This window comes from Corvus moneduloides, chromosome 1 (assembly GCF_009650955.1).
Source record: "Corvus moneduloides isolate bCorMon1 chromosome 1, bCorMon1.pri, whole genome shotgun sequence".
In the NCBI taxonomy this organism is placed as follows: Eukaryota; Metazoa; Chordata; class Aves; order Passeriformes; family Corvidae; genus Corvus; species Corvus moneduloides.
In genome coordinates, this window is record NC_045476.1 from 3,445,424 (window position 1) to 3,471,822 (window position 26,399).

The 26,399-nt window shown below is 40.9% G+C and overlaps 1 protein-coding gene across 2 annotated transcripts; it reads right to left on the reverse strand.

Moving 5' to 3' along the window:
- Positions 1-704: 704 nt before the first annotated feature.
- GHRHR (growth hormone releasing hormone receptor) lies at positions 705-20,423 on the reverse strand. 2 transcript variants are annotated; one of them, XM_032094953.1, is made up of 13 exons: positions 20,283-20,423; positions 16,556-16,661; positions 15,884-15,991; positions 14,593-14,693; positions 11,923-12,020; positions 10,377-10,509; positions 9,337-9,490; positions 8,084-8,144; positions 7,909-7,978; positions 6,284-6,375; positions 5,664-5,793; positions 3,586-3,627; positions 705-1,672 (listed from the first exon to the last, which is right to left on the reverse strand). In XM_032094953.1, exons 1-13 carry the CDS (start codon positions 20,337-20,339, stop codon positions 1,550-1,552), a joined length of 1,275 nt encoding a protein of 424 aa, XP_031950844.1. In that variant the 5' UTR covers positions 20,340-20,423; the 3' UTR covers positions 705-1,549. The 2 variants fall into 2 exon arrangements, with proteins under 2 accessions (XP_031950844.1, XP_031950910.1); XM_032095019.1 differs by having other exon boundaries at positions 705-1,692.
- Between the last annotated feature and the right edge of the window lie 5,976 nt (positions 20,424-26,399).

The following is a 26,399-nucleotide window of genomic DNA, read 5'->3' on the forward strand; positions in this document are numbered from 1 at the left end:
GGAGGCTGAAAAACATTCATCTCCAGGAAAGAGCTCATGTTTACTGGTTATGCCACTTTTCCACCTGAGCTGGAGGCTGTGGGACACTGACAGCCACGTGAAGGCTTCTCTCCATTAGTCTCTTACCCTCCACCCAGATCACCTTGAATTCCTCTGGATAATGGAAGGAAACCAGCAAAAACAGTATCTTGGGCTCCACCTTGTAAAATGTGTCCCAAGGAGTCACTGCAGAAATGGAAATAAACTCCTTCTCCCACCCTCAGGTCTGAATCCAGCCATTGCTGTCATTTTCACAGGTAGAAGAATAACAAGGAAAAAAAAGTTTGGTTTTTTTGTTTTTTGTTTTTTTTTTATTTGGAAGAGGAAAATGCCTCCTGGGCAGTCAGCTTTTATACAAAAACTAGGTGAAACAACATTCCACTTCTTCAAGTTGCCTGCAATTACCTGACTACGGCAAAGGGGAAAGGAAGGCAAATCCACATTTCTCTGTTGTAATTTCTGTTGTTCAATCAGACTTGGCAGCTCACTGAAATGTTCAGAAGAGCAGAGCAAAGTGTATTGATGTAATGATCCTCACTAGCTGGTACAGCTTAGCTTTCTCCACTCCCTTCCAAGCCCTGATGTTCCCATCAAAGAGTTTAATCAACCTTTTAATCTACAGGTTACAACCAGCACTGAGGTAAAAAACCCCAAAACCAAACCACTCAAGTACAAACACTGGGAATCCAAGTTTATTTTAAAGCTTCTGAATGTTTTACAACACTGGAGAGCAAAACCAGTCACACGTAAGAAAATATTTAGCAGTACTCCCAGCAGTCTCCTGGTCCATCTCCTGGGGGTCTCATTCTCTTTCTGTGCAGAAATTGTCTTTTCTTTTTCATTTCCTTGCAAAGAATTTCCTTAAGGATTATCATATGGAGCCTTGGCCTTCCCGATGCCTCCCCTTTCTGCTACTTTTTTCTAACCTGGAGCTCCTGAAATAACTTCAGAACCTGCGAGTTATATAGCGAAATTGGATCTTTTTGCTACTAAAGATAACAATATAAAAAGACAACACAAGAGGACTTTTAGTCATTGTGTTAGAGTTTATTAAGATGTTTGGCTTCTTGTTTGCATGTCTGCAGAACCAAAACATGGATGAAGACTGGACAAGCTAGATAAGACTCCGGCTCCTATAGCACGAGGATTGAATTCTGATTTCCAGAGGTGGTCACCAATGGAGTCACCGGAGGGCGCTATTGGTGAACATGCCTAAGCTCTATCAGTGAAAGTGTAGAAATGAACCAGAATAGGTGATTTTTTTGTGCTTTCCGTGATGCAGAGTTATCAGTGAGAGGGTTATTTTGTGTTTAGACGGTCAGTCAGGGTTTAATCTGTCACTGCAATGCTTGTCCTGCAAAAGAAGCCTCATGGTCAGAAGTGTAGAAGTGGATCCTCCTCCAGCTTGCTCAGGATAAACTACAGTCGTTACATTTGATACAATTTAGTTTGTTTATTGTTTGGTTGGTTGGTTTGGTTTTTTTCTTCCCTCCAGGTCCTGGGACCCTTTTCAGCACACAGATGTGGTCATTTTCACCCCAGAGCTGGATGGCACAGTCCACCTGGTCCTCCTCCACACTGGCACGAGTCCATATCTCTTCCCGTGCCACCTCCGGCCGATTTCCGTTTGCACCTCAGGAACAAAGGAAAAGGCTATTTTGTGGTTGAATACTGCTGGGGAACAGACCAGTGGGAAAGAAGCAGGACAGAAAGAGTGGCTAGAAAAGAAAAAAGCTTTTAGAGATCTCTGTCCAAGTTAGTTTCTGTTTTAGCTGATAAGGAGAAGTAGAATCTTGTCTCAGCATGGCCGTCTTTCTGCACTGATGAAAACTTCTTCTAAACGTCTGTCAGTACTAAGCTTGAAGTCTCTAGCACTGTGTAACATTCCTCCACTACTAAAATATCTTCTCAGCTTTTTTTATATATCTTCTCTTTTTTTAAAAAATAATTCCTTTGAATATTTATTCTACAATCAATCTCACCAACATAGCCTACACAATTAAACATATTTGCTGCACATTGCCTGCTCTCCCTCAGTTGCTAAGGGATGTTGTCTTGCTTCCATCTGCTTCTAGACAAATATAATCTGCAGCAAGTTTCTTAATCAGCATTCACCAATTTGTGGCTGGGAAATAATGCTGCTTTGACATTAGAGACGATGAGGGGAAAGCCAGCAGCAGTCAGGAGCCATTTGCTGTGTGTTGCTGACAGCTGTGTCATTGTATATCGTGTACTGGCATGTTCACAGGAACACAGAGTGGGTCCAGGCCACCCACTAAATCCTCCTGTCACATCTGATTCTTATTAGGAATGTGCCTCCCCAGATGTTTAATAGGAAGGGAATTTCTGTACTGAAGTGCTGTGTGTCTGGGAAGTGAAGCTGGATGTAGAGCTGTGGTCTGTGGTTAGAAGGGATTAGGGTCATTAGTAAACTAATGACAGGAGTCTTACCTAAACACAAGCATCATTAGAGCAGTCAATAATTCACGGCCATAAACTCGACCAAAAGGCTAAGAACTGTTAAAATATTTTAAAATATTTAATTTAGTATTTCAGAAATTTCTGATAGAATTCAGAAAGTTTGGCCCATGGCACAGGTAGGTGATTAAATACTGTTTGAAAGCTTAATCAGCCCTGGACTTTAAACTTGGAAAATGAAGATTTAGTCAATACAGTCCAGGGAGTCTAGATCAGGGACAGAACCATCTCCTAAAAGCACCTTTGACTCTATGGGGGATGTCCTCTCTTGGGAGGGAAGGATGGGCATATATGGAACAGGATTCTCCTTTTCAGGAGCTGCAGACAGAATTCAGCGGAGTGTTAGTCTGAAACTGAATCCCAGTCATATTCTAAAAGAGCAATCTCAGCTACTCTGGAGTCAGAAAAGAAGGGATAATTCTGAGGTTTCAACGTATTCTAAAATACGGAGGATAAACTTTCATGTTTTCTGTACAATTCATTCAAGATACATTCCTATCACTATATCTAGACTGTGTAAATGGCCCTGGACACTAAGCTAAAAGGACAGAGTCCTCTCCCATCAACAGTAAAATTCTGAATTAAATATTCTAAACAGAAAAAGAGATTTATCAACATGAAGAAATACTGGGATACTTCATGAGACTATTAAAAATGCTAAAAAATAATATTTCACTGTTGGGCAAAGATCATACATTTAAATTCTTTCCAATTTAAACATAGACCTTTGGTAAATGGAGATCTCCCTGTATCACTGAAGCAAGTTTTATTTTCAGATCTGGAATTAGCAGGGGTTTTCCAAGCCCTGCTATAGGACAAAAATGTGCAGAAAGGATAGAAAATCTTTGATGGAGCAGCAAAGTAGTAAAAGTTCATTTCTCCACTAGATGGCTTCATTCCCATGAAGATAATTGAAATGAAATTCATCAACATTGTTACCCATGTTAACAGTCATAAGAAAATGAAAGATTTGATCAGTTTGTATGAAAATGATGGTTAACTATATATTTGCCACGGAAAGTAGTTTTTTAGAAGATATATCTGATGTATATGATGGTGTTTCCTTACCTCTTGGTTCAGGAAACAGTAGAGAACTGCCACAATAAACCCCTGGAAAAGACCAGAAGAAAAAGTTTTGAGGGTTAAGACAGCTTGAAAAAGCCACTTGCATTATCTGACTTCATGGTGGTTCTGTGAAGTAATGAGTATCACTATAGGTGGGAGAATTTCTAGAAATTGGAAGATAATTTGTGGACCTCCAATAAAGCTGAACAGCCAGATAATCACCTTGGTAGTTGTTGGAACCCTGAGTTCTGAGAATTTCAGCCTTTCAGTGCTGACAGACAGTGATCCTCAGAAGCACACTGCATTTGACCTGAAGCCTTGGGAAAGGTTTCCCAAACTGTGTGATAACACTGAGATTGTTGCTGGGTAATTAAAAGTTATATCACTGGGTAGAATATGTAGAGATGTAGAAAAATTAGGTTTATGGGATATATGTAACAGTATGGAGGATTTGGGGTGTGGATTTGTTCTTCTTTTCTCCTTCTTCTTCACAAATCTGGGTGTTCTGGTATTGGGTCAAAAAACCCGCAGTGAGGATCATGAATAGTTAGCTATTGGATTATAAGTAAAAACAAATTAGTTGGCATTCCATAATTGAGTAATCTGGACCTTAAAAGACCTTGTCAGTTAGAACTCGAGGCCATTTTCACCTTGTTAACTTAGGGGCACTGTATTATAGATAAGATATAATAAACATTTAAGTCCAAAGATAAACTCCCAGTCTCCTGCATTTTAATTTGAACTCTGAGTAAAAGAACTCACAAAACAGAGCCAAAGAAGAAAAGAAACTATAAACGAGAAAATTAATAGGTAGTGGCATTCCATCAAAATCAGTAACACTATATGAATTCACAAATGTAACTGATGATTATGAAAGTGTGGTCCGTTCTCCAGCACAACACACTGAGAGCTGATTCTTTATGCACTCTAAAGAATGTAAAACAGAGACTTCATGGATGGAGCTCACACAGCTTTCCAGTCAAATCCTGTGTCTTTGTGGAGTATCAGATGAGACCGAATTCTGGCCTATTGAATGTGTTTGTTAAGATTGTGAACTGAGATAAACCCAGGACAATCCTAGGAGGTCAAAGGACCTACATGACTAGATCCTGCTCAACACCTCAACCTTTTATTCTATTAATTTATTCATTGAACTGTTCATTAACTCAGTGAAGGTCCCCTCCCTGTGCAGAGGGTCGGGATTAATGGGCAGGGTTTGTTGGGCAGGATTGACACAATGGATTCAATCCTCAAGAGGAATAAACCAGCACAACTCATGGATTGTTGGTGATGCTCCCTGACAAGCGATCTCATGCAGCCATCCAGGGAAAGATCTGCTCCCTGGGGAGGTTTGGTGGTATTCCCATGGCTGCTTCTTGTGGACCGAGGTGAAGCACCAGGAAAGGGAGGGAAGCAAAGGGAAATTGGGTCCTGCCCAGCTCATAACTCCAGGAGCAAAACCACCTGGAGGGACATCAGAGCAGGAGTTCTTCTTGTTGGCATCAAGCTCCTCAAGCTGTCCATGCCCTGTGTACCAATGCAGAAAGGTGGGGGCATCAACCCAATGTTTGCAGGAGGGAAAGGGATGTGGAATTCCTTGGGACAGCAGCCTGTGTGGGGCTGGTACACGTACAAAACACTGTTGATGTTTTATTGTCAATTTATCCTTTGACAAAGAATTAGGAAGGGGGCAGGACCTACAACTTCAATTGCCTCTGGATGATTTAAATCAGCCCAAGTCAGCTTGATCTTGTTAGTGAAGTCAGGGAAGGCAGGTGGATAAGTACTGGTAGCAAAGATTTTCCACACTTGACTTTGGCCCACCATCCAAGTTACACACTTATCTGAGATCTTGGCCTTGTGTTCACAAAATCTGCAAAAATCTTTAGTCCAGCCTGCATCCAGGTAGGATTTGTCACCTCTTCAGATATTTTAACTCAGCAAAGAACAAGGAACTTTGTGAACAAACACTGGTTTCAGGATCCAAGGATCATTTGTGTGCAATACTTCTTGTCATGAGGACACAAGGCTAAAACAGAAAAACTACTAAGAAGGAACTGAAGGATCTGTGGCCATTTTACCTGAAAAGATCCAATGCAGAGCTCTAAGTAAAGCCGAACCCCCAGGCTGGTATATTCTGGGAGGAAGTTGAAGACGATGTAATGGGTTCCAAATAATGGAATTAGAAGCAGAGTGGACCTTGAGAGACGTCTAGAACAGGACATGAGAAGAAGAAACTTAAGGTTATTTAAAGTCTAACGCACTCAGTGTGCCGCAGTAGTGAACACAAGTTAAAAAGAAGTCAATCAATATAAAAATATATATAAAATAGAAATAAATATGCAGGCTTCCTTTACAGTTCTCATACAGAGAAAGGCAGCTGTAGAAGGTAATTTTTCCTGTCCTAAATAAGAGATCTAATTCAGATTCAATTAATGGTTTTCTTGTCTCTTAATTTTAATTGGAAGGCAGACAGCTGAGCTGATCTGGATGCATCCCATCGGCCAATATTAGGTGAATTGAGTCTCACCCTTTGACTAATTGCCTTTGGAATGGGATAAGGTTGGGAATCTCTAAAATTTAATACCAATTAAACTGAGCCCATCTGTGACACTGAGAAAGTGCTTCTCTGTTTAGAAAAGGTTACATAATATTTTATTATCAAAATAATTGATTTTAAAAAAATTATTCCATACACTACCTGTACTGAGAAGAGTTATTGAAGTTGATTTGTCTAGGGTCTAGTTTTTTCAGCAAAATTCTGATGATGTTGATGAATAGGACAAAATTGACCTGTTCACAGTATTTGAGAAGTGGGAGAGAGGAAAAAGAAAAGGTTAATTTCTGATGTAAAACTTTGCAGTGAAAATCTGGTTGTGTTTTTTTTTTTATTTCAGTTATAGTGTAATTTGTGCAGTTTCAATGTAAGGTCATTAATGCTATTCCTGTTGGCAGCATTCAAGTATTTAAATAAGTTGCATTCCTGCTTGAAGAAGTGGCTGAAGATGAAAACTTGAGAATTTCACTTTGTTCAGCAAAATATTTTCATCAATAGCTTGTGGGACTCTCTTTTACCTTTTGTAGCTCCTATCAGTCGGATTCTCCTTAGAGATTAATATTGTATTAAATTCTGACTGATCTGCTGATCTCTCTAGACATTATTAGTGGAATTTATCTGCCTAAATACCTCTACAATGAGGTATTTCTGTCAGAGCTGATCACCCTGTTCTGCCTTTGCAGTCAGTGGAGAACCAGCCAGGACGGTCAATAGACCCTCAGGTGGGGTTGGGGATGGATCACCTCATCCCAAGGTAGACATTTATTTTAAATCAGATGAATCACTTGCCAAAAGTGCCCATTTCCCTTTGTTGGCTCTGAAGGAGCCTCTGAGGAGCATTAGCTCAGCTCCAAAGTAGTTAAGGTCAATCCCAACTTGGAAATCCAATCTTCTACAATTGCAATTTGGCACAGCTTTATCCGGAGTCTGTGAGGCTGCTCAGTTTTCCACAATCAGAGGGATTCTTCCTGTGAATTTTTTTGTGTCTGTACACACCAGCTCTTCCTTAGGTGAGCCTGAACATTTAATTTTGCCTAAGAATGTCCTCATTTTACCAAAAAGTCCAACATCATTCTATCCATTAGTGATGCTCTGTGTACATGCCAGCAGAAGAAATAACGGAGATAGAAGGAAATGAAATATTTTATTGAAACACAGCAAGCTCTGACCAGAATTCAGCCTGAGATTCTTCACTCATGCTGTTTGTGTGTATCTTTAAGATCCCTTCCAACCCAAAGCATTCTGTGATTCCATATCCCTCACCTGCATGCATCTGTCCTCCAGTTAAATTAAGGTTTTAATAGCTGGCCTTAAGGTTATCCATTAACTCACTTTCTCAAACACTGCTTGGGTTTAATGACTTGTGGGAGTAATCAACGATGATAATCATTTAAAGCCCATCAGTTTATTCAATAAATGCCAGACTCAAGAGCTGTTATCACTGTTATCAGCTCTGAACAGAAACCTATTGCCCTTGGAAGTTTTGTATCAAAAATGTATGGCTTATTCTGAGCTTATGCTAAAATTTTGTTTTCAAATATTTTAAGGAGGGTTTAGTCCACTCACTTGCTATTTATTTCACCTAAACTGACAATTCTGTGAAAGTTTCAATGTTTGAAAGACAAACTTTTCAGTTTGCATTGGACACAGGCAGTCAACAGTAGAAATTCAGCATTCCTCTTCCTACAACTCAGCAAATGGCAACCCAACTTTAACTCAAAAGTCTTTTTTTTCTTCTAATTAGTATTAGCAAACTCAGAAGTACCTACCCCCACAGAAATTATAATTGGTCCTTTGATTAGCCACCAGTAGGGAGAGCCTTGATTAATATCCCAGCATCTGTGGACATGACAGTAAGATTAGAAAAAGGCATGTATGTAATGACTGCAATCAATTAAAAGTATTACCCAAGAATATAGAACAATGTAGAAAACTATGACTTACGCTGTGTCTTCAAAGTAGAATTTTGCTAATATCCAAATAAGGGTGAAAAGTGTTGGAAAACCTGTCAGACATTTAAACAAAAGATAGAATTAATCCAAGCCTTGTCCACTGAAACTCTGCTGCAATGACACAAATCACTCATTTTTGAGAGCTGGAATTATCCTTTGGGGTCAGTTCCTATAACAGGAATTGTTTTACATTCAGTCTCTAAAACACCAAAAGTGATTCAGTTTGCCAAGGTGTCAGGTCTACCTTAACCTTGGGTGACAACAGGCATGGATTTCCCTCCCTCAACCAACCAGAAAATTCCTCTAAGTGCATTCACCTGCCACAGAGGAGTTCTCTGCTTTTTCCTTTACACAGCAACACTCTGTGGGCACCCACTTGGTTGCAGATTTCTAAGTCTGAACAATTCCATTTATTCCAGACAAGAACAAAATCAGGAGGAAGATGCTGCTGTTTCACTGCCTGTCCTGTTATTTAGTGGACAAAGCTTCTTTATTCATACAATAAAAAAGATGGGCTGTAGAAATACTAGGACTACAAAAACCCCTGCTTAGGAAAAAAAATTCCTTTTCCCAGACTGTGTAGCTAAACAGGAGCAAGGCAGATTGTGCTCTGGTGTTTGTGATAACTCCTTAGAGGAAGCTGTGTTTTCAGTGGGGTGAAGAAGGTTAAGACGGGATCTCTCCCTGTGCATTCTTAAATGTGCATCATTTTCCACCCCTTTCAGAGGGGCTTTATTGCCATGAAAAACTTGATTGCTTTCTGTTAGTATGCACATAAAATAAAATGGAAGCAATTCCCAGGTTAGGTACTTCAGTTAGATCAGCTGGGTTCCACATGTAGTGTTTTCAATGGGAATGGATCATGGAATCGTAGAATCATGGAACCATAGACTCATGGAATCATGGAATCATAGAGTCATAGAGGCATACAATGGCCTGGGTTGGAAGGCACCTTAAAGATCACCTGGTTCCAACCCATAGGGACACCTTCCACTGTCCCAAGTTGCTCAGATCCCCATCCAACCTGGCCTTGAACACTTCCAGCCTCCCTGGGCAACCTCACCACCCCCACAGTAAGGAATTTCTTCCATGTCCCATCACTCCATGCCTTGGGAAAAGTCCCTCTCCAGCTATCTTGAGCCCCTAGAAGTAGCTCTGTGGTGTCTGTGAAGCCTTATCTCCTCCAGGCTGAACAGCCTTGTTTAACATCGCCTTTTACTAATGTCCTGTGAAATCCGTACCTACCCCAGCCAAAGAGAACCAGCCACCAAAAATATCTTCTTCCATGAGAAAGGGATGAGAGCAGCAGGCAGTTTAGGTAAAGAGCCTCCACCAGCAGCCACATGAAATTGGTCATCATGAAATAGTGGCAGAAAACCACAGAGATCTTGCATTCAGTCTAGAGAACAGGAAAGTTGTAGTTTAGGGATTGCCTGGGGATACATCTGATTTGACCATGGAGTAGACATCTGTAATTGTAGCTGAGTTCTACCAAGAGCAAGATCTCACTATTAACTGATGTTTAAACTGAGAGCTTCAAATGTAAAATGGATTTCTGAATAATAAAGCTTTAATCATCATAACACTTTGGAATCTCCACTGCCTTTTGCTTTTTATTTTGTATTAGAAATGTACCTTGAGCTCCCAAGCGTGTGTGATTTCTCTCACAAATGCACTGCCTTGAGTGTACCTTCAGTGCCAATTGCTCCTTGGGCAAAGGTTCAAGGAGCCATTTTTGTCTTTATGCTCAGCTCTAGAATTTTGTGTGGCTGTGAGAAATGCAGAAGAACCACCCCCTAAACCTCTGTTTGAAAATCATTGCCACGCTGTCAAGATCTGGGGCTGGATGAAAGTTAAGTTGATTGCCTGGTACCTTGAGTGCTTTGTGGTTTACAGACCAGAGCTTCCAGCCAGAACATGGAATCCAACATTTCCAGAAGAATAAGCTTTAAAAGTTGTTCTTTGATGTACTCAAAGATCTTCAGTTTTAGGCTTCAGGTTATAGAAACATAAGAGTGTAATGACACTACTTTGTTGCTATGTGAAAATCTAAATTTCATTTAGAGTACTGCAACATCACAAATTGATGTTTTAAGAATATAGGAGGGCATAAAGTACACATTCATGGAAGTAAAATATACTGAATAAAAGAATTATATAATTTTCATTGCCAGGTTAGAAGGACAAAAAGCAATAAGTAGTAAAAAAGAGGCATGAATAGTGAAACCATCTATAAATGGCACATAAAAACATCAACCACAATATCCTGCTTTTCATGTGCTTACTGTAGAGAAGCTGCAATGATCAATGCCTTCCTCCTGGAAAAGGACAGCATCCTTAATGAAAATGGCAATAGCCTTTAAGATAAATGTAAAAAAGAGCTGCACATGGATATAATTCCTGGGACAGCGAAGCCTCCTGGAAGAAAAGAAGAGAAGTCCCTCTGAGGTAATTAACTGAACTGTGCTGGCAGTAATTAAAATAAGCAATAAGCCCTTGTTTCATCTCTGGTACTTCCAGACACATTTAGGAAGAACACTTTGATTCACTGAGCTCTTTCAGAGAGAGACAGAAAACTTCCTCACGTGAAGCCATTCAGCCACAATCTACATCTTAATCTCTCTCCTTGTTATCCAAAATTTTAGGGGTTTTTTCCTTACTTTGCCAAAGTTACTTTGATGAATTAAGTGAAAGCACAAAAGAGCTTGAAAACAATTTGGCACATCTACTTTAAATTCAATTTACACATCTACCTTAAATTCCCCGTTAACTAAGATTAAATTTCGACTGCTATTAAATACAGATTTTTGAGGGCATTATAGAGCTTCAACTTCATTTTCACTTAAAGTTCCACTAAAAGCTGGATTCCATCCAGACCCAGTAATCTGAGGGTCACCTAATCTGAAAGTTTACCTAGAGTGTGCAGAATTTTATTGCTGACCTCAAATGCCAACCCCATTGTTAACTATGACTTTTTCCTCCCTATTGCTACTTGTCCTTATGTCCATTGTTTCTTTCTTTCCCCTCATTTGGGCTGGTTTGTTTTCCTGAGGTCAGAGTGGATGTCAATAAACATATCTGGTGGCTTCCAGACATGAACTAGGAACCAGCAGAGGTCAAGAAACTTTCCCTAGAGAACCCTGATTCTCACAGCATAATAATAAAGGAAACGTCTGCTTTATTTATTTTTTTTTTTTTCTCTCAGAAATACCAGAAATAAACAAAGATTAATAACATAAATCCCACAAGGCATGGCAGCAAACATTAAATCTACGTTAAATGGTAAAATACTTTAAATACTCTAGATTGGACCTGAAAATATCTAATTGATGGATAACTCAGTAAGAGAGAATTCTAACTAAATGTGACCACATTCTGAGACTAACTTTAAAACGTGTCTTTAGTGGTAAATTTTTCAATAGTCATCTATGCAATGTCATAGGAACATTGATTCAGAATCAAGTCCTTTGTGTATATTTTTATTAACAAATTCTCTGAAGCCATAACAGGCAGGCCCACGCACTTTATGAAAAAAATCTTAATTCCAGCCTAAAGCAATTAAATTTTTCCATTGGTTCTTCAGGATCAAAGTGAGTTGCTGAGTTTTGTCAACTGACAGCCATGATTCATTTCCCAGATCTGAATCCTTTTATTCCTGACTCTCTCTGATCACCTGAAATTTCCAGCTTCAGTTTCATATTATTAAACCAACATGGCTGGAATTTTTTATTGTTATTCACCTGAATTTCTATTTGTATTATTTTGTTATGTCTAATGCTGTCTTCTGCAGTCTGAGAAATTAAAAGAATTGAGATTAGAGGACACCTTTACCTGAATGCAATAAGAACTGTCACAGCAATGATGAGGGAGGTGATGGACACGCTGTATCCCACGGTGTAGATGATCTTTATAGTAGAAAAGTAGGATTGCTATAAAAGAAGAGAATGATTTGTCACACAAGTTGCTGTTAAATGATAGCTTTTTTACTGATTCTGTCAGTTTTGCTTTGTTTGGTTCTTCCATTCTGTTGACATCCTTGACTGCCTTTTTTTCCCCTCTTCAAATCCCACAGTAAAATTCACCTTAAATCCTCATTACGTTTCTTTTGTGAAGTTCCATTCCACAGTTGTGTGGATACAGCCCAGTCTGGTGCTGAGACACATACTGATCAGGGTGGCTGGAAGCTCATTCATTAAAGCATAAAAACCAACACCAGTCCTTCATAAAGGCATTGTTAAAAATCTTATGCAATTTTTATAAATGCTGCATGTTCTACCACGTTTTCTCCCCAGCAGTAGCAGGACAATTCTGCTGGCAGCATGATGAACACAGAATTCTGTCAGCCTTTCTCTATTTTTCTCCACTTTCTTTACTTCCAATTTTGCTGTCTATTCTTCCTTTCATTTTTATTGTGTTGAGTTGTGTTGGTTTTTTCTGGGGTTGTTTTTTCCTCTGTTTCTCTGGCTGTCAAACTCAACTGTTGCTCAGTTGGAATGTCAGTCAAAATCCATTTCTATTTAAGTGGCTCCTCTGTCAGACACAATCCCTGAGTGAGGATAAGTTGACTTCAACTCTCACAGATGAAAGTAGAAAACAGAATGAATAAGCTCCAGGCTGCAAATCGAATTCCAGTCTTACATGGTCTGTCTCTTGGGTCCTGTTTCAATGTTTTTATAACCCAAAATCCACACAGCTGTGCAGTGCATTCCTGCAGTTCACTTGGGGAAGGGGAGATGCTCGCTTTTAGCCTTAAGCAGAACTTTAGGCATTATAAGACTGACATTGAGAAGAGTTTATTTAATTTATCTAGGTGCTTAAAAATTAGCTGCCGAGATATGAGTCTGCAGTAGAACAAGAAGAACCTGGCCACAGGACTGATTGGCTTAATTGTTAGTACAATCCTGTTTCTTCTCATTCTTTTTCTTTTATAGTTAATGAAGGAAAACACTCTCAGAAGACAATTCAAGTCTTTGGAAAATGAGACCTTACTGGTTTCTGGGACCAACAAAAAGGATCACTACACCTGCCTTAGCAAGAGCAGGTTATGGAATCATAAATCCCTGACTGCTTGGGGTTGGAAGAAACCTTAAATATCATCTATTTCCCACCCCTGGATTTGTAGAGTGAATCCTTTGGTGCTGAGCACCCTGCATCCATGTGTCCAGATTCCTGACTATCCATAGCCTAATTCCATGGGCCGAACTTTCTTTTCTGGTCAGAGCACAGTAAGTGCACCTTGAATTTGCCTTCCAGTTTAGATTTATCCCTAAGAAGCCAGATGATCCTTTCTGAGAGCATCTCTCAGTGTGAATGCAGTAAGTGGGGATAGCCAAGAGATATCCCTGGAAAGCTCCCACCTGACCAAAGCACTAATACAGATCCATGGTGCAGTGATTAGCTCCAACATTCACGGTATTTTTTTGAGATCATTGAAGTTAAATGGGGTGGAAACCAGGCACAATGGGGTTTTTCGTGTAGTGGATGAACTGTGAGCTGTATATGATTACCCAAATCCCTGACTGTGCACAATTCCAGCCAGCGCTCACAGAAGTACCTCAGAGCTCCAAAGCTTGCCAGGAAGCCTGGATGCACCACTCCGTGAGAAACATCAAAGCTGGGCTAGGCTGACCATAGCTGGCAACAAACCAGACGTGTAAAACATGGAAAATAATCAACTCTTTAAGTGGCTTACCCTACAACTGAGGAGTTTCCTCTAGGTAAAATAATAGAATCATCACAGAATGTGTTGGAAGTGACCTTAAAGAACATCCAGGCCCACCCCCTGCCATGGGCAGGGACACCTTCCACTATCCCAGGTTGCTCCAAGACCCATCCAGCCCCCTCCAACTTCCTGGCATGGGGCAGGCACAGCTTCTCTGGGAAACCTGTGCAATATATCCCCATGGTGATATGAACCATGTTCTTACCCTTATTAATTAGTGATCAAGCACTATATTGTCCCTGTGCATGTAACCTCGAGATATCACCAACACTGAAAATCTGGCTGAAGAAATACGTCAAAGTCTAATCTGCATTACAGAGATTACAAAGATTTTTGGGACTTTTTTTTCATTCTTGAATTAGATACTTCATGCAGGATGAGACAGCCAAGACCCCTCTTGTCCTCAGATATTGCTGAATTTGGAACAGAGGTCTGATAACAGCACATTTGCTCTACTGATGCTGTGAGAGTACAAATTCATCTTGCTGACTGATATTACTGGAATGTCTTAATACACATTTTATGAACATTTTGTGATACATGTCTGTCTGTTATACCCATGTATTTGTAGTTGGCTTTACTATTGTTACACCTGAATAATAAAACATTCTTAGTTATTTTCCAAAATAGGTGGCCAGAGTAAAAAAATGAGTTATATTCCATACTTAGAAAGAAATTTCAGTGTCTTCTGAGTTTCCCTCTGCAGTGACCTTCAGGAATAGAAAGGAATCCTATGACATCAGCACACCACTCACATATATTTATGTAATTAAACTTACTTCTTCAAGAGGAATTTCATCTTCTACAGGACAGGCCACATGGTAGGGAGGGAATGGGTCAGACCAGCCTTTTTTTGTGCAGTTTCTTTTTACCATCCCAGCTGAAACAGAAGTATTTCATTTTCTCAATGAAGAATCAGATAATATAGAAAATAAAAACCAGGAGAAGACCTCTGGCTGGTACAAGGTTGTACCAGGAGGAGAGGATCATTAGAATCTCCAAGAGTTGGTAGCACAATTTTTCTATGTACATTCAGGTCATCAGATATAAAACTTGGTATTTTATTTATAGACAAGCAAGGGGAAGAAGGAGACAGGGCTGGAGATTGGAAGGACTAGGGAAAGAATTTTATCAAGCACATTGGAGAAGATTGGGAAGCACTGCTCCATAAACTTCTGCTCTGCACAACACTCTCATTCTTCTCCTCACTTCTCACTCTCGCTCTTCACAACGCTTCTCATTCCCACCTCCCCTGGGGCTTACTCTTCCCTAGCAGATCAGAAGTTGGGATAAGCAGCCCCTTCCATGAGGATAGCACACTTCCAAAACAAAGATTTATGAGTCAGATGAAGGATAATTCTGAGAATCCCAGGGCAGGAAATGAATGTGCACAGATGAAAGGGATTTTCCTTATCCCTCGTTTATAACTAGCATGTGTTGGGCGAGGCAGAGGTTGGGCTTTGCAGTTTCTTTTTCTTGTGGAACTGCCAAATCCAGGTCTTTCCTGGAAGGTGGTTTGCTCCTTGTGGGCTCACAGTTTGTTCCTGGCCATGCTCACCCAGAGAGGAAGCAGGCACAAAGGCATTAGTTTGCAGTTTTGCAACACATGGGCTGCTCCAAGGCCTGAATTCTGCTTTGTATCTCCAACCTTGGTCTTAAAGAGCAATCACGTTGTTCATTCCTCTGCCTTTCATTTCATCCCACACGAATCACTGCATAAATCTCAAGAAACCCCAACCTTAAGTTCTGACCTAGACAGCCTCCAGATGAGCTTTGTAGGAAAGTCACGCAACAAACTGATCCCAAAGCACATGGAAACCAAAGGAATCGCTCCATTTATTTCAGTATTTTTTTGATCCAGGGCCTCATCAGAGACTATGGAAATCAAATCCAGTTATGAATAATCCTCAAAATATGAGAAGAACTGCGAAAGCCCCTCAGATCCTACTAAAATTCTTGCAGTGCTTTGATCCATCTCATGGGAACATGAAAGGTTCTGTCTTCACCCTCCCTTTTTAGAAATGCTCTGGCCAGAAATGCAACAGGAGTACAACCATGGTAGGACATCACCTGGCTCCTTCATGAAGTGAAAGAGGATGTTTGGACACGGTAAGGCAAGAATCTCTCCAGCACCTGCCTCTGGCCAGCACAGCAATTTGTCCCAAGTTCTCTTGCAACCTCAGACAGAGAGCAAAATATATTTTTAAGCATGGTTATATTTGAGCAAAATGAAACCCCAAACCTTTTTAAACTTTGCCACTCCACCACTTCCATATCTTATAAAAATAGTTTAGCCACAGTTTTTATTCTATTATGAGAAATAAACACCCCCAGAGTGCTTTAGTTAGACCCCTGGGTTAGACTGAGGTGAGTTTTCAGAAATGATGCAGTAAATGAAGAGTGATGCTGGAAGAAAGATCAGATCACTGTAATTGTTCAGCAGGTACCCTATTTTTAAATATCAATACACCCTCCCAAACAAGCAAGCATGATGCCAAGGAATTGGACAAGGACACAAGGATTGACTCTGATAAATTGACTGTCCATATTCGAATGTGAAAGACAATGGAAAAAAGAAAAGAATTGGAAGGAATGGGAGTAGATGCAAGAAGAGCTGACGAGACAACAGCATGTGGGACCATAAATAAAACCCTCCTGTGCTTTGCAGCCTGGCTGTGTCCTCACTCTGGTAGTGGGTCCCTTCCCTCTCCCTCTCTTCATCCCTCACACATGGATGGATACCTGGTGACGTTGAATTTCCACGCTCTTGTGGGGCCTCCAGACACTCAGCCTCCTTTTTCTTCAGCTCTACCATCAGATCACATTCTGGGTGGACATTTCCAGCAACCTACAGGGAGAAGAGTTTTGGGGAATTGGTAAGAAGGGATTGGGTGGGATCTCATCTTAAGTCCAGACTTACTTTTGCAGCTAACAGGGCTGGTTTAAGGACACAAAACTGTGCTTAGGGTTTCCATCCAAAGGCTGCCACTGTCTCTACACAAGCTGGTAGTTACAGCTCTGTACTGGAAGGTTTATAAATTCCTCTGGCTACATTCAAAATAAAAGATCTCTTTGCTAGGGCCTGAGTTTGAGTGCAGGACCCATTTACACCCAACTTTAGCTAGACCCTGTTAAACCTGGGCCCAGAAAAACACACTGCACTTGATCAGGCTCCTTTTCTCAACAGTGAAGGGCTCAGCACTGCAGGAAATGCTGCAGAACCTATGCACAAACAAGTCCCTGCCAACCTCCAAAGAAACATCATCTTGAAATCACAAAAAATTATTGCAAAACTGTCTCCTGAAAGAGCTCTTCACTCCAAAAGGAGTGAATCTGTTCTCTCCCTTCTACCATCTGCCTTTCTTTACACAGGGTGGGAGGCAAAACTCCTTTCTTTGGAAAAAAACACTGCACCAAAGCATTTGTTGGTTTGGTATGATGGTGTAAAGAAAAAAAGTGACACCCAGGGTTTTAACAGCAGGAAATATTCAGTTGTTTGGTCCTTATTTAGACTTACACAGACACCACAAGAGGATCTGAAGGCATCCAGAGAACTTTGGGCAGCAAAGGACAAAGTCTGCACAGGCTGTTACAGCCAGACTGCTGAGGATGCACCCACTGGGCAGGAGTGCACAGGACTATTTCACACAAAGAAAACAAAATGTGCCTTGTCCTGCCATACACACTGTCCCCAGTCCCAGAAGATCAGTTGTCATCAGAGACACTCTGACTCTGAGCTCTACGTCCTGGCCGCTGGTGCTGGTGTGCTCTGCATGTGTGATTATAGACATAAAAACACGGAGACAAAACAGAAACTAAACCCAGGATGAGACTTGCATGGTGAACAGGTGGCTGGCATATGGCTCAGCTTTCTTCCACCCAGAGAAGATTAATATTCAGGGAGTTTGGAAAATAACTCCCTGGCTTTCAGTTCATTCAGAGGGCAGATTGTATCCATCCCAATAAGCTGGTGCTTCCCCTTCATGTTAATGTCCACGACTCATGTTGGCCTGCAGAGAATTTGAAATGCATATTGACCAAAAAATCTGAGGCTCTCAGGCTGCTGAAGAGGGGTGGATTAATTACACAGCATTTGTTTTTCTGAGGTTTGGTCCCTGGTGGTTAAAAATGTCGTATCTCCACATGGATGCCCCGCAAGATCATCTGCTCCCCATTTACTGCACTTTTAGGAGGATGTGGTTTTCCTGCCAAATTTGCAGACAGCAGTGCCATGGATCAGTTTAAGGCAGCAGTGAAAAGCAGGGCTCCTTCACGAGGCTGACTGAAGTTTGGTGTGCGTGAGAGCAGGGTAACAGTGGATGGATGGAGCAGAACACAGACATTGCCCTGCCCGAAGAGGTGGAGATCTGATGTGTGGGATGTCCCAGGGTTGTCATCCAGATCAGTAAAATCAGCAGGTCTAGGGAGCCCCTCAATTCCTCTTCACTAAGAAATGCAATGTCAGGCGGAATTACAGAAAACTGACATCTGTCTTGAAAATCTTTGCTGTCTTGATGCCTCTTTTCATGCCAACATATATTCTTTCCCCCTTGTAGTCACCCCGGACAATAAATGCAGGAAACCTCCCTAACCATGGAGTATGACAGCTATTGAAAGAAGTAGCTTTATTAGTCAGTAGAAAAAACAGTCAAACCATTTACTGAAAATCTCTTTTACAACATTCTCTTGGTTCAGTGAACCATGCCTGGAAAAACCTCAGAAGGAGGAAATGCACCCATTTGCACTGTTCTAAATTATTTCTCCTGGCAAAAAGCATTGCTAGATTTTGCCTGTCAAAACTCTCTTTGCTCTCTGAAATGTTCATGGCAAGGGCAAAGCTTGTTTGGCTCATCCACCAGTCCAGGAAAGCTTTTTTTTCCCTCTTGTTAAGTCTCCAGACTTGTGAGAACACTTTACCACGTGCATCTCAAATAAAAAGATGAGGCTGATCAAGACCTGGTATTTAAATTGTTACCTCTTCCTTCAAGAAGAACTGACCTTAGGAGATGCTGTCACAGTTTATGTGCAAGTCAGAACTAATCACTCACTGCTTGAGCAGACACCGAGTGCCAGATCTGATATGACAGAAACTCAGGTAAAATAAACTAAAAAGATTTATTCCACTCCCAGGCTGTGTTTTAGGTATATTTATGCCCCTAAAGCATTTAACTACTTCCAGCAGACCCTCAGTTTAAGGAGATGAGAGTCAGTCTCTTAAGCAATCCAAACCTCTCCAGAAGCTGAGTTCAGCTCTTCCAGGGGAAACATATGATCAAATTACACCAACAACAAAAACAGAGGGCTGGTTTTCCACCATTTTATACTCAAGTAAGGGTTGTTTACCTATCCTCTAATATGCAACACATGTTAGGAAATTTTTATTATACACTAACACATAAACTGGGTTTTGATCAATCCATAATCATATAATAAGCAACCCAACTTTGCAGAAGAAAATTCTGCTTCTCTTGGGTAAATGAGACAGGTTCTTACAGAGACCTTCAGTCATATTTTAACCATTAGCACTCAATCTTGATATTCAACTTACACCAACCACATTTATCTACTCCTACTACAGGGAAGTGGGTTTGTCACACAGGTGATACAAAGGAATGTGTTGTTTCACATGAGAAAAAAATCTGTTCAGTCATTTCACAGTGGTTTATTTTTCTCAGTCCACAAAAAACCAAGCTGCTGTGCCACCCCTCCTGAAATGTTCCTTCAGAGAAGAGATTTCCAGGAAAGAAGAAAAGATAAAGGATATAGAGGAGGCATCACAAAGGGAAGATGCTGAAAATGTGATTATTCTCAAAAGCAAAGATAATATCCTTCCCCCAGTTTGAACAAGCTTTTCCTGATATCAGTGTGATCCTGGATCTTGGTTTGGCAATCTCTGTCCAAAGTGAAGTATCACCAAGACCTCTGGACTTTTTAATGGCTTTGGATCTTTCTAAATCTGGCCTAAGCATCCCTGCTGGTCCCACTCCTCTGTTACCTGCAACATCTCAGCTGTTCACACACCAAATGACATGAATGCTACCACCAAGGCAGATGAAATTGTAGCAAAAAAACCTGCATAACCTGAAATTAAAGAAAACTCTATCAAAACTCAGCTGCTCTGGGGTAAGAGTCCTCCTCCAGTTTCTTCTTCTTTGTCACTGTCTTTTAAAGCCCACACAAAATAAGGGTTTCTGCCAATTATGTGTTTCTCTTTACTGAGTGTTTCATAGGAAAGCAGAGAAATAAACTGATATAAAGATCCTACAATGTGGGTCCCTTCTGCTGCTTTTCACACTTTTCATTGCATCTTGCCTTGTTTAACTGGAATCCAAAGCAAATAGAGAGAAAAGAGACTCACAAAAAAAATTAAAAAAATAAATCTGTATCTGACCATCTGCTCCCACAAGGAAATGAACAATTATTGAAACACAATGAAGTAAAAGCTTTTTTTTTCCATGCAATTACTTACAAGCACTGCCAGACTCAGGGTGTGCAGAGCACAGTGGTATAAAGAACAAGAGTTCATGTTCCAAAGCAAAAGCCAGACTTCACTTCTTCAGCCTCTCTTAGCATCTTTCTCCTGCTTTTTGACTTCTCTGTCTCCTCTCAGGTGCTGATTTGAAGCATTTATATTTTTGCAGAGAAGTGACGTAACAGGGATGTGAAGTGGGAGATAAATATTAACAATTCTCTACGCTGTGTTTAAGCTTTCCAACTTTTTGACTTTGCTCAAAGACTGGACTGGATGAATTGAGTGACTGATTCCAAGATTATGGGAATTCTCTACCCTCCTGGCAAGACTCATTTCTTTCTTTTAATATAAAATGGTTTTAGGAGGGAAGGACAGCTCTAAATGTTGCTAGTCCCATAGTAAATCAACATGATTGGCATAAGAGAAACCCTTTCCTAACAGTTATTGTCAATTTTTCCTAATGAAACATTTTTCTTAGTGTGGCTCCAGTGTATCTGCATGTTTTTCTGGAGTGTGATGACCACAGTGCTACACTTTAAAATGTAAAACCAAAGCCTACTAACAGGCATGTGAACACAAATTTTGCTGTGTGCATGACTGGCCTTTGATTTGAAGGCAAAATTCACACCGGATCCTTCCCAGTTTGCTTCAGATTTCTGAAGGTTCAGTGTCTAAATGTCAATGAGTCAACCCCTTTAGTCAAAGTATAGAAATACTGTACTCAGCTCATTCATCTCATACTGAGCTTCAAGGCAGGCCAGGTGAATACCACTGCAGAAATACCTATTCTCACTCAGCGTTAAAGGAAAATGTATTTCACTTGCTATCAATTTGTACCATCTTGATGGACTTCGAATTCCCCATCGACATTAGACAAATGTTAACATTGCAAGACCAGAGACACAAGACATGAAATTCCTTTCAAATATTGTTCTCTGCTCTTCTATTCTCATATCATGCCATTCCTTAAAATCAGTTCTTAACCCCAATTCTCAACTTCCCACAATGGTCCATGCTTTCTTTCATCATGCAAGATGTAACTCTGCTTTCATCTCTGGCACTGCTTTGTCCCTCAAACCTGCTTATCTTTCTTCAATTATTTCAAATGTCTTCTGACTGCTTATCTACACAGATTGTGGGAATGCTGAGAGCCTGCAAAGAAGCCTCCCACCTCCCAGAGTCACCACAGCTACGAGGAACTGAAATTGCATCTACAGTTGGGAATGTCTGTGGGGATGAAGCCTCCAGGACTTGGTTGTAGCTTGGGTCTGGGAGGGAACTGGGCATATCCAATGCAAGAAAGTGTCATCGGAGAGCTGAAGTTGGCAAGTTTTCCTTGCAGTGTGTGCTTAAGGGTTTATTTCCTTTTCCCCTAAAGCCTTTTCCCCTTTGCCTTAATTATGCAAGCTTTCAAAGGCTTGTCTAAAACAAAATTGGAGCTGTGTTCCTGTCACTTTTAATCAGCTCATTGCAGAGGATGAAGCTCTAGACTGGTAAACGAACACTTGTAAATGTATTTATCATGGGCAAATCTCATACTTTTTCCTAAACTCATTTCAGAAGCTACAGAATCTCAAGAACTGCAAGATTTCCCTGCAGAGGTGTGACATGGAAAAATTTCACCCCGTACTGTTAAATCTACTTTTTCAGTCCGTAAAGTTATGAAAAAAAGCTGGTAAGAGAAATTAAACCTACAAAGTTTTAATTCACCATCACACATACCTTCAAAATAACGTTTGGTGACAGGATTCAGTTCTTACCTGCGTTTTCTTGATTACCTTGTTGTCCCATTTGAGGAGAGTGTAAATATTCAGGTTGTGCTGAATTTAAAGTGCTTTCAGTAGTGAAACTACAACAGGGAGTTTTAGCTGTCTTATAAACATTTAATATTGTTATTACCCTTGAAAATTTTATAAAACCATCGTGACCAGTGCTGTCATCACAAGCTTGTGCTTCAGATACATTCAGATACAATCAGATAAATTCAGATACATTCTCTCTCCCCTCCCTCCCAAAGAGATTGCATATTTAAGAAAAAATTTTGGCTGAGCATCTGTCAGGTTTTTTTATCAGTGCTTAAAGGTTAATAACCTTTAGGCTGTCCCACAAATTGTCTACTGATCATGCACCCCACAGCCATTCCCACTGGTGTTTGACAAAGGATCATAAACAGATCCCGTTCCAGAGGAGCAACATCTCCCATTCCACAGGGATGAACTTTTTTGGTCCATGTATTAGAAAAATAACCTGCCTCTGAGTAAGCTTCTGGTGTCCACATTAGAATTTTCCATTTCAGCCACCACATCTGAACCTTCCATGTGTTTATTCAGTGCTGTTGAAGTCATGCCTATACAAACCTCAGAAGGCACTGCCTGCCACTTTTCATCCTACCAGGGAACACAAAGCCCAGTGTAAGATATCTCAAAAGGTTTTCATTTTTCAGGCAGACTGAATATTGGTATGAAGGGGTCTTATGCTGAAATTCACCACTCTGGGAGTCTAGGAACTCTGATCACCATGGATCATTTTGGAAAACCTGGCTTTTCTGTATTTTCAGCCTTATTCTGCCACTCTCCAGAGCAGACATTCCATTAAAATGAGTTCCTTCCTACTGTCGCTGTTGTGTGCAAATTTCCAGCTGTTTGTGGTTAAGGAGAAGGACACATCTAAAAGAAAATAATGGGCTTATGGGTCCTTTTTTTTATTATTATTCCATTAAAATTACTTTTTTTTTTTTTACATTTAAACAAAAAAGTTTCCACAATAACCAACAGGACTTTGAGCTGCTTAGTTTCACCATAAAAGCACATCTGAAGGACCAGTTTTCCACAGGCACAAACTTCTCACTTCCTACCAGTCCTTGAATACCACCACCTCTGCAAGCCTGCTCCCACACTCCTCCTGAGCAGAGGCAGGCACGTAGTAGATCAGTAAGTACTACATCTTCTCTCCGCTCATCACCTCCACCATCAACACACTCCCTGTTCCAGCAGCTCCTCTGCCAAGTTTTCTAGTGGTGGCAGTTTGCCTTCAGGATGGCAGAGCTGCAGAGGAGACACTGGATATGCAGTAAAAGGAGCTGCTTTTCCTGCCATGAGCTTTCCAAAGGTGAAAACCTGACATTTTCACAGCTCTCTCAAGGATTCTCTTGCAGCTTTTTGAGGAATGGTTTTAGTTTGTGTTAAAAGTTTGTGTAGTTTATGAGACACCGGCTGATTTCACAACAACTTGTTGCTTCCTCCCAGCCCTGCCACCCTTGTTTCTTCACTCTTCTCCTTACACATGGAGCAGCATCCCAAAATTTATAGAAACCTCTTGAGTTTTTTCTGCCACTTTTTCTCCCTCTACAAGACCCCTCCATTGTCATACATTCACAGAAAGGTTTGGCTCGGAAGGGAGAGATCACCAGGTTGCTGCAAGCCCCATCTAAGGCGGACTTCAGTACTTCCAGGAATGGGTTTTCCAGAATTTCTCTGGGGAAGCTCTTGTACTTACAAAAGTATTTACACATAGATTAATCCACAGTTGAAATGTTCAAGGCCAGGCTGAACAGGGCTTGGAGCAAGCTGGGATAGTGGAAGGTGTCCCTGTCCATGGCAGGGGGTGGAAATGGATGGTCTTTTAGGTTCCTTTCAATCTAAACCAGTCCATGATTCATTATTTTAGTTGTATTATGATGATGGAAAGATGGAGGAAACCTTAATACTCTAAATTATTATTTCACAATTTAACTAAAAAAGGCATTAACAACTTATTTCATTGACATATAAACCCCATGGATCTTCCAAAGCTAAAAGCAAACAATTTGAGTTAAATAGTTATAGCTTCTGAGATGACATTGCTGCAGCTTCATATTTCCCAAGGAACATGCCCCAAAAAAGGTATTAGAATTCAACATTGAGAAAAAAAGCTACAGGTGGCGTTTTTCTTGAAGTCATTAATTCAACTAGCAGAGTCCAAAGTGAGAATGGAGCCAGGAATGCTTCTGTGGGCTACCAAGGTCACCCCCATGGGCACAGACTGCTGTGGTGAAATTTGTAACACTGGGGGCAAATCTACAGAGAAATAAAATGAAATGTCAGTCTCCACCATTGTCTTACAGAGCCTCTTATTGCCATGACAGCTCTTTAATACTATTGAAATTTAGAGGGAAGGTGTGGGAGGGGAGGGGAGGAGGAAGGCTGGACCTAAGTCATTTAACCACAGCTCCAAGAATAGGCAGTTTTGTTGTGCAGACGTGACAGATGAATGTTTCATTTCAGAGGAAAAAAGGAAATGTTTGAAACTTTACACAACCCAGAGCTTAAAGAAGTTTTATAAATGAGGCCTTGAATTACCATTTTTAAGTTTAAAAATATGCATAGTAGTAATCAAACAGTCAAATTAATTCTTCATTTCAGTGTAAGAGTTGATCGTTTTACTCATATCATGTATGAAATGAGCTAATGGATTTCAACTGAAGCTGTCCAAACAGTGCAAAACGTAGAGCATTAACTCTTTATCAAGTGAAATTAAATCTCTTTAAGCACTTGTACATTGGGGGTTTGTACCAGTGTGCTTGACTGATTTTATTTCCACTGGGATAATTTTCCACTTTGGCAGCAAGGCTATAGCACAGCCACTTGACCACACAGCGCTCTAGCAATTCTTCCCCCTACCATTTCAACTTCTTTTGGGCTGCTTTCTCCCTGCCACAGCTATTTGTGGGCATTGCTGGGAACTGGAGCAGGGAGCTGATCCAGACTAGAAATAAACCTTCATTTTCCCCAGTAGAACCAGTTCCCCAGGACACCTTGTAAGTGCAGGCATTGGAAGAGAGAAGGCAGCCCCTGGTAGGGGAGAGGGGCCAGTCTTAGGAGAGGGCAGGTGCCCATCAGGTGATGTTTCCAGACACACGACTTTGGCATTTGAGTTCTTCACTTAACACTTCTCTTAAGGGGGTAAAGAAAAAACCAGAAGTTTTTGGATGCAGAAATATTTGAAGATGATTACTGTGTGGTCCAAAATCTTTCTCTCTCTGTTCTCTTTTAATTAGTTGTTCATTAGGACCTTGCAAGTTCTAAAAATGGTCCTTAAATTCATAAATCATCATTATCTGCTAGTCATCCTCAACCAGTGCTTTACATCAGAGAAAGAAAGTAATTCACTTTCTACATTAATAATTTCAGGATAAACTATGACAGAAACAGCTGCAAAAATCAATAGGCCTCCAAAAAAGCACCCAATGGTTGAGGTGGCTACACAAGGTGACTAAATGATGTCAGTGCTGTCTCAATACCAGAGAAAGGACGGGCAAAATTATTGGGTGTATAAATGAGGGAATTAATTATTTCCTGCATAAAGCAATACTTATGATGGTAAGCTGTTGGAGTGCTAGGTTTAGCTTAGCAAGCTGCAGCTTTCTCTGAGAGCTCAGCGGAGTTGCTCAGAGCAGTGCGGCCATTTCACCCTCCCGTAGGCCATTTCGGACGGCTCCGCGGTTTTACTCTGGCAGCCAGCAGTGCCACAACACAGTGACAGAGAAGGAGGTGGGAAGGGTCTCCCCATGAGGGTTTCAGAGGACCTTTTATGGTTACATCTTGTCCTGGTGACGCCCAGAGGCAGAGAGACCTCCTTATCTGGGAACAGGGAGGTTTTGTCAGGGGCTCAGGGGCGGTACATGGGCGGAGTTGGGGTACAGGAACCAATAGGGAGAGCCCGAGGGAGTCGCCAGGACTAGGGGCAGGGGAAAGTGGGGGGGAACCATGTGGGATAAGAAAAGCAATGGGCAAACAGTTCACCACAGTAAGCGCTCAAACTACCAGAGCAACTTGACCAGTCTAAGACGGTGTCTATTTAGGAAGTGGTTTTCAAGAAAGCTTTGGATCTACTGGAAATAATCCAGAGGCAAGCAGAGAGTTTGAGGAGATGCCAGGAAAATGCAGAGTAAGGGGAAAGGTTGTAAGGAAAGCAATGGTTTTGCCAAAAGAGATGAAGGAGCTACATCACAGAACCACAAGGTCATGGAATGCTTTGGGTTGGAAGGGACATTAAAGATCATCTAGTTCCAACCCCCTGCAGTGGCAGGGACACCTTCCACTACACCACAGTGTCGTGACACCTCTTGTATTATAA

What these genes read in the sequence shown, in the direction of transcription:
- GHRHR (XM_032094953.1), bottom strand. Translation starts at nt 20,339, where the DNA reads ATGAACTCTTGTTCTTTATACCACTGTGCTCTGCACACCCTGAGTCTG. An exon ending in ATGAAATTCCTCTTGAAGAA is followed by an intron (nt 12,021 to 14,592) that starts GTAAGTTTAATT and finishes CTTCTTTTATAG; the next exon opens with CAATCCTACTTTTCTACTAT. An exon ending in CAATTATAATTTCTGTGGGG is followed by an intron (nt 6,376 to 7,908) that starts GTAGGTACTTCT and finishes TACTGTGAACAG; the next exon opens with GTCAATTTTGTCCTATTCAT.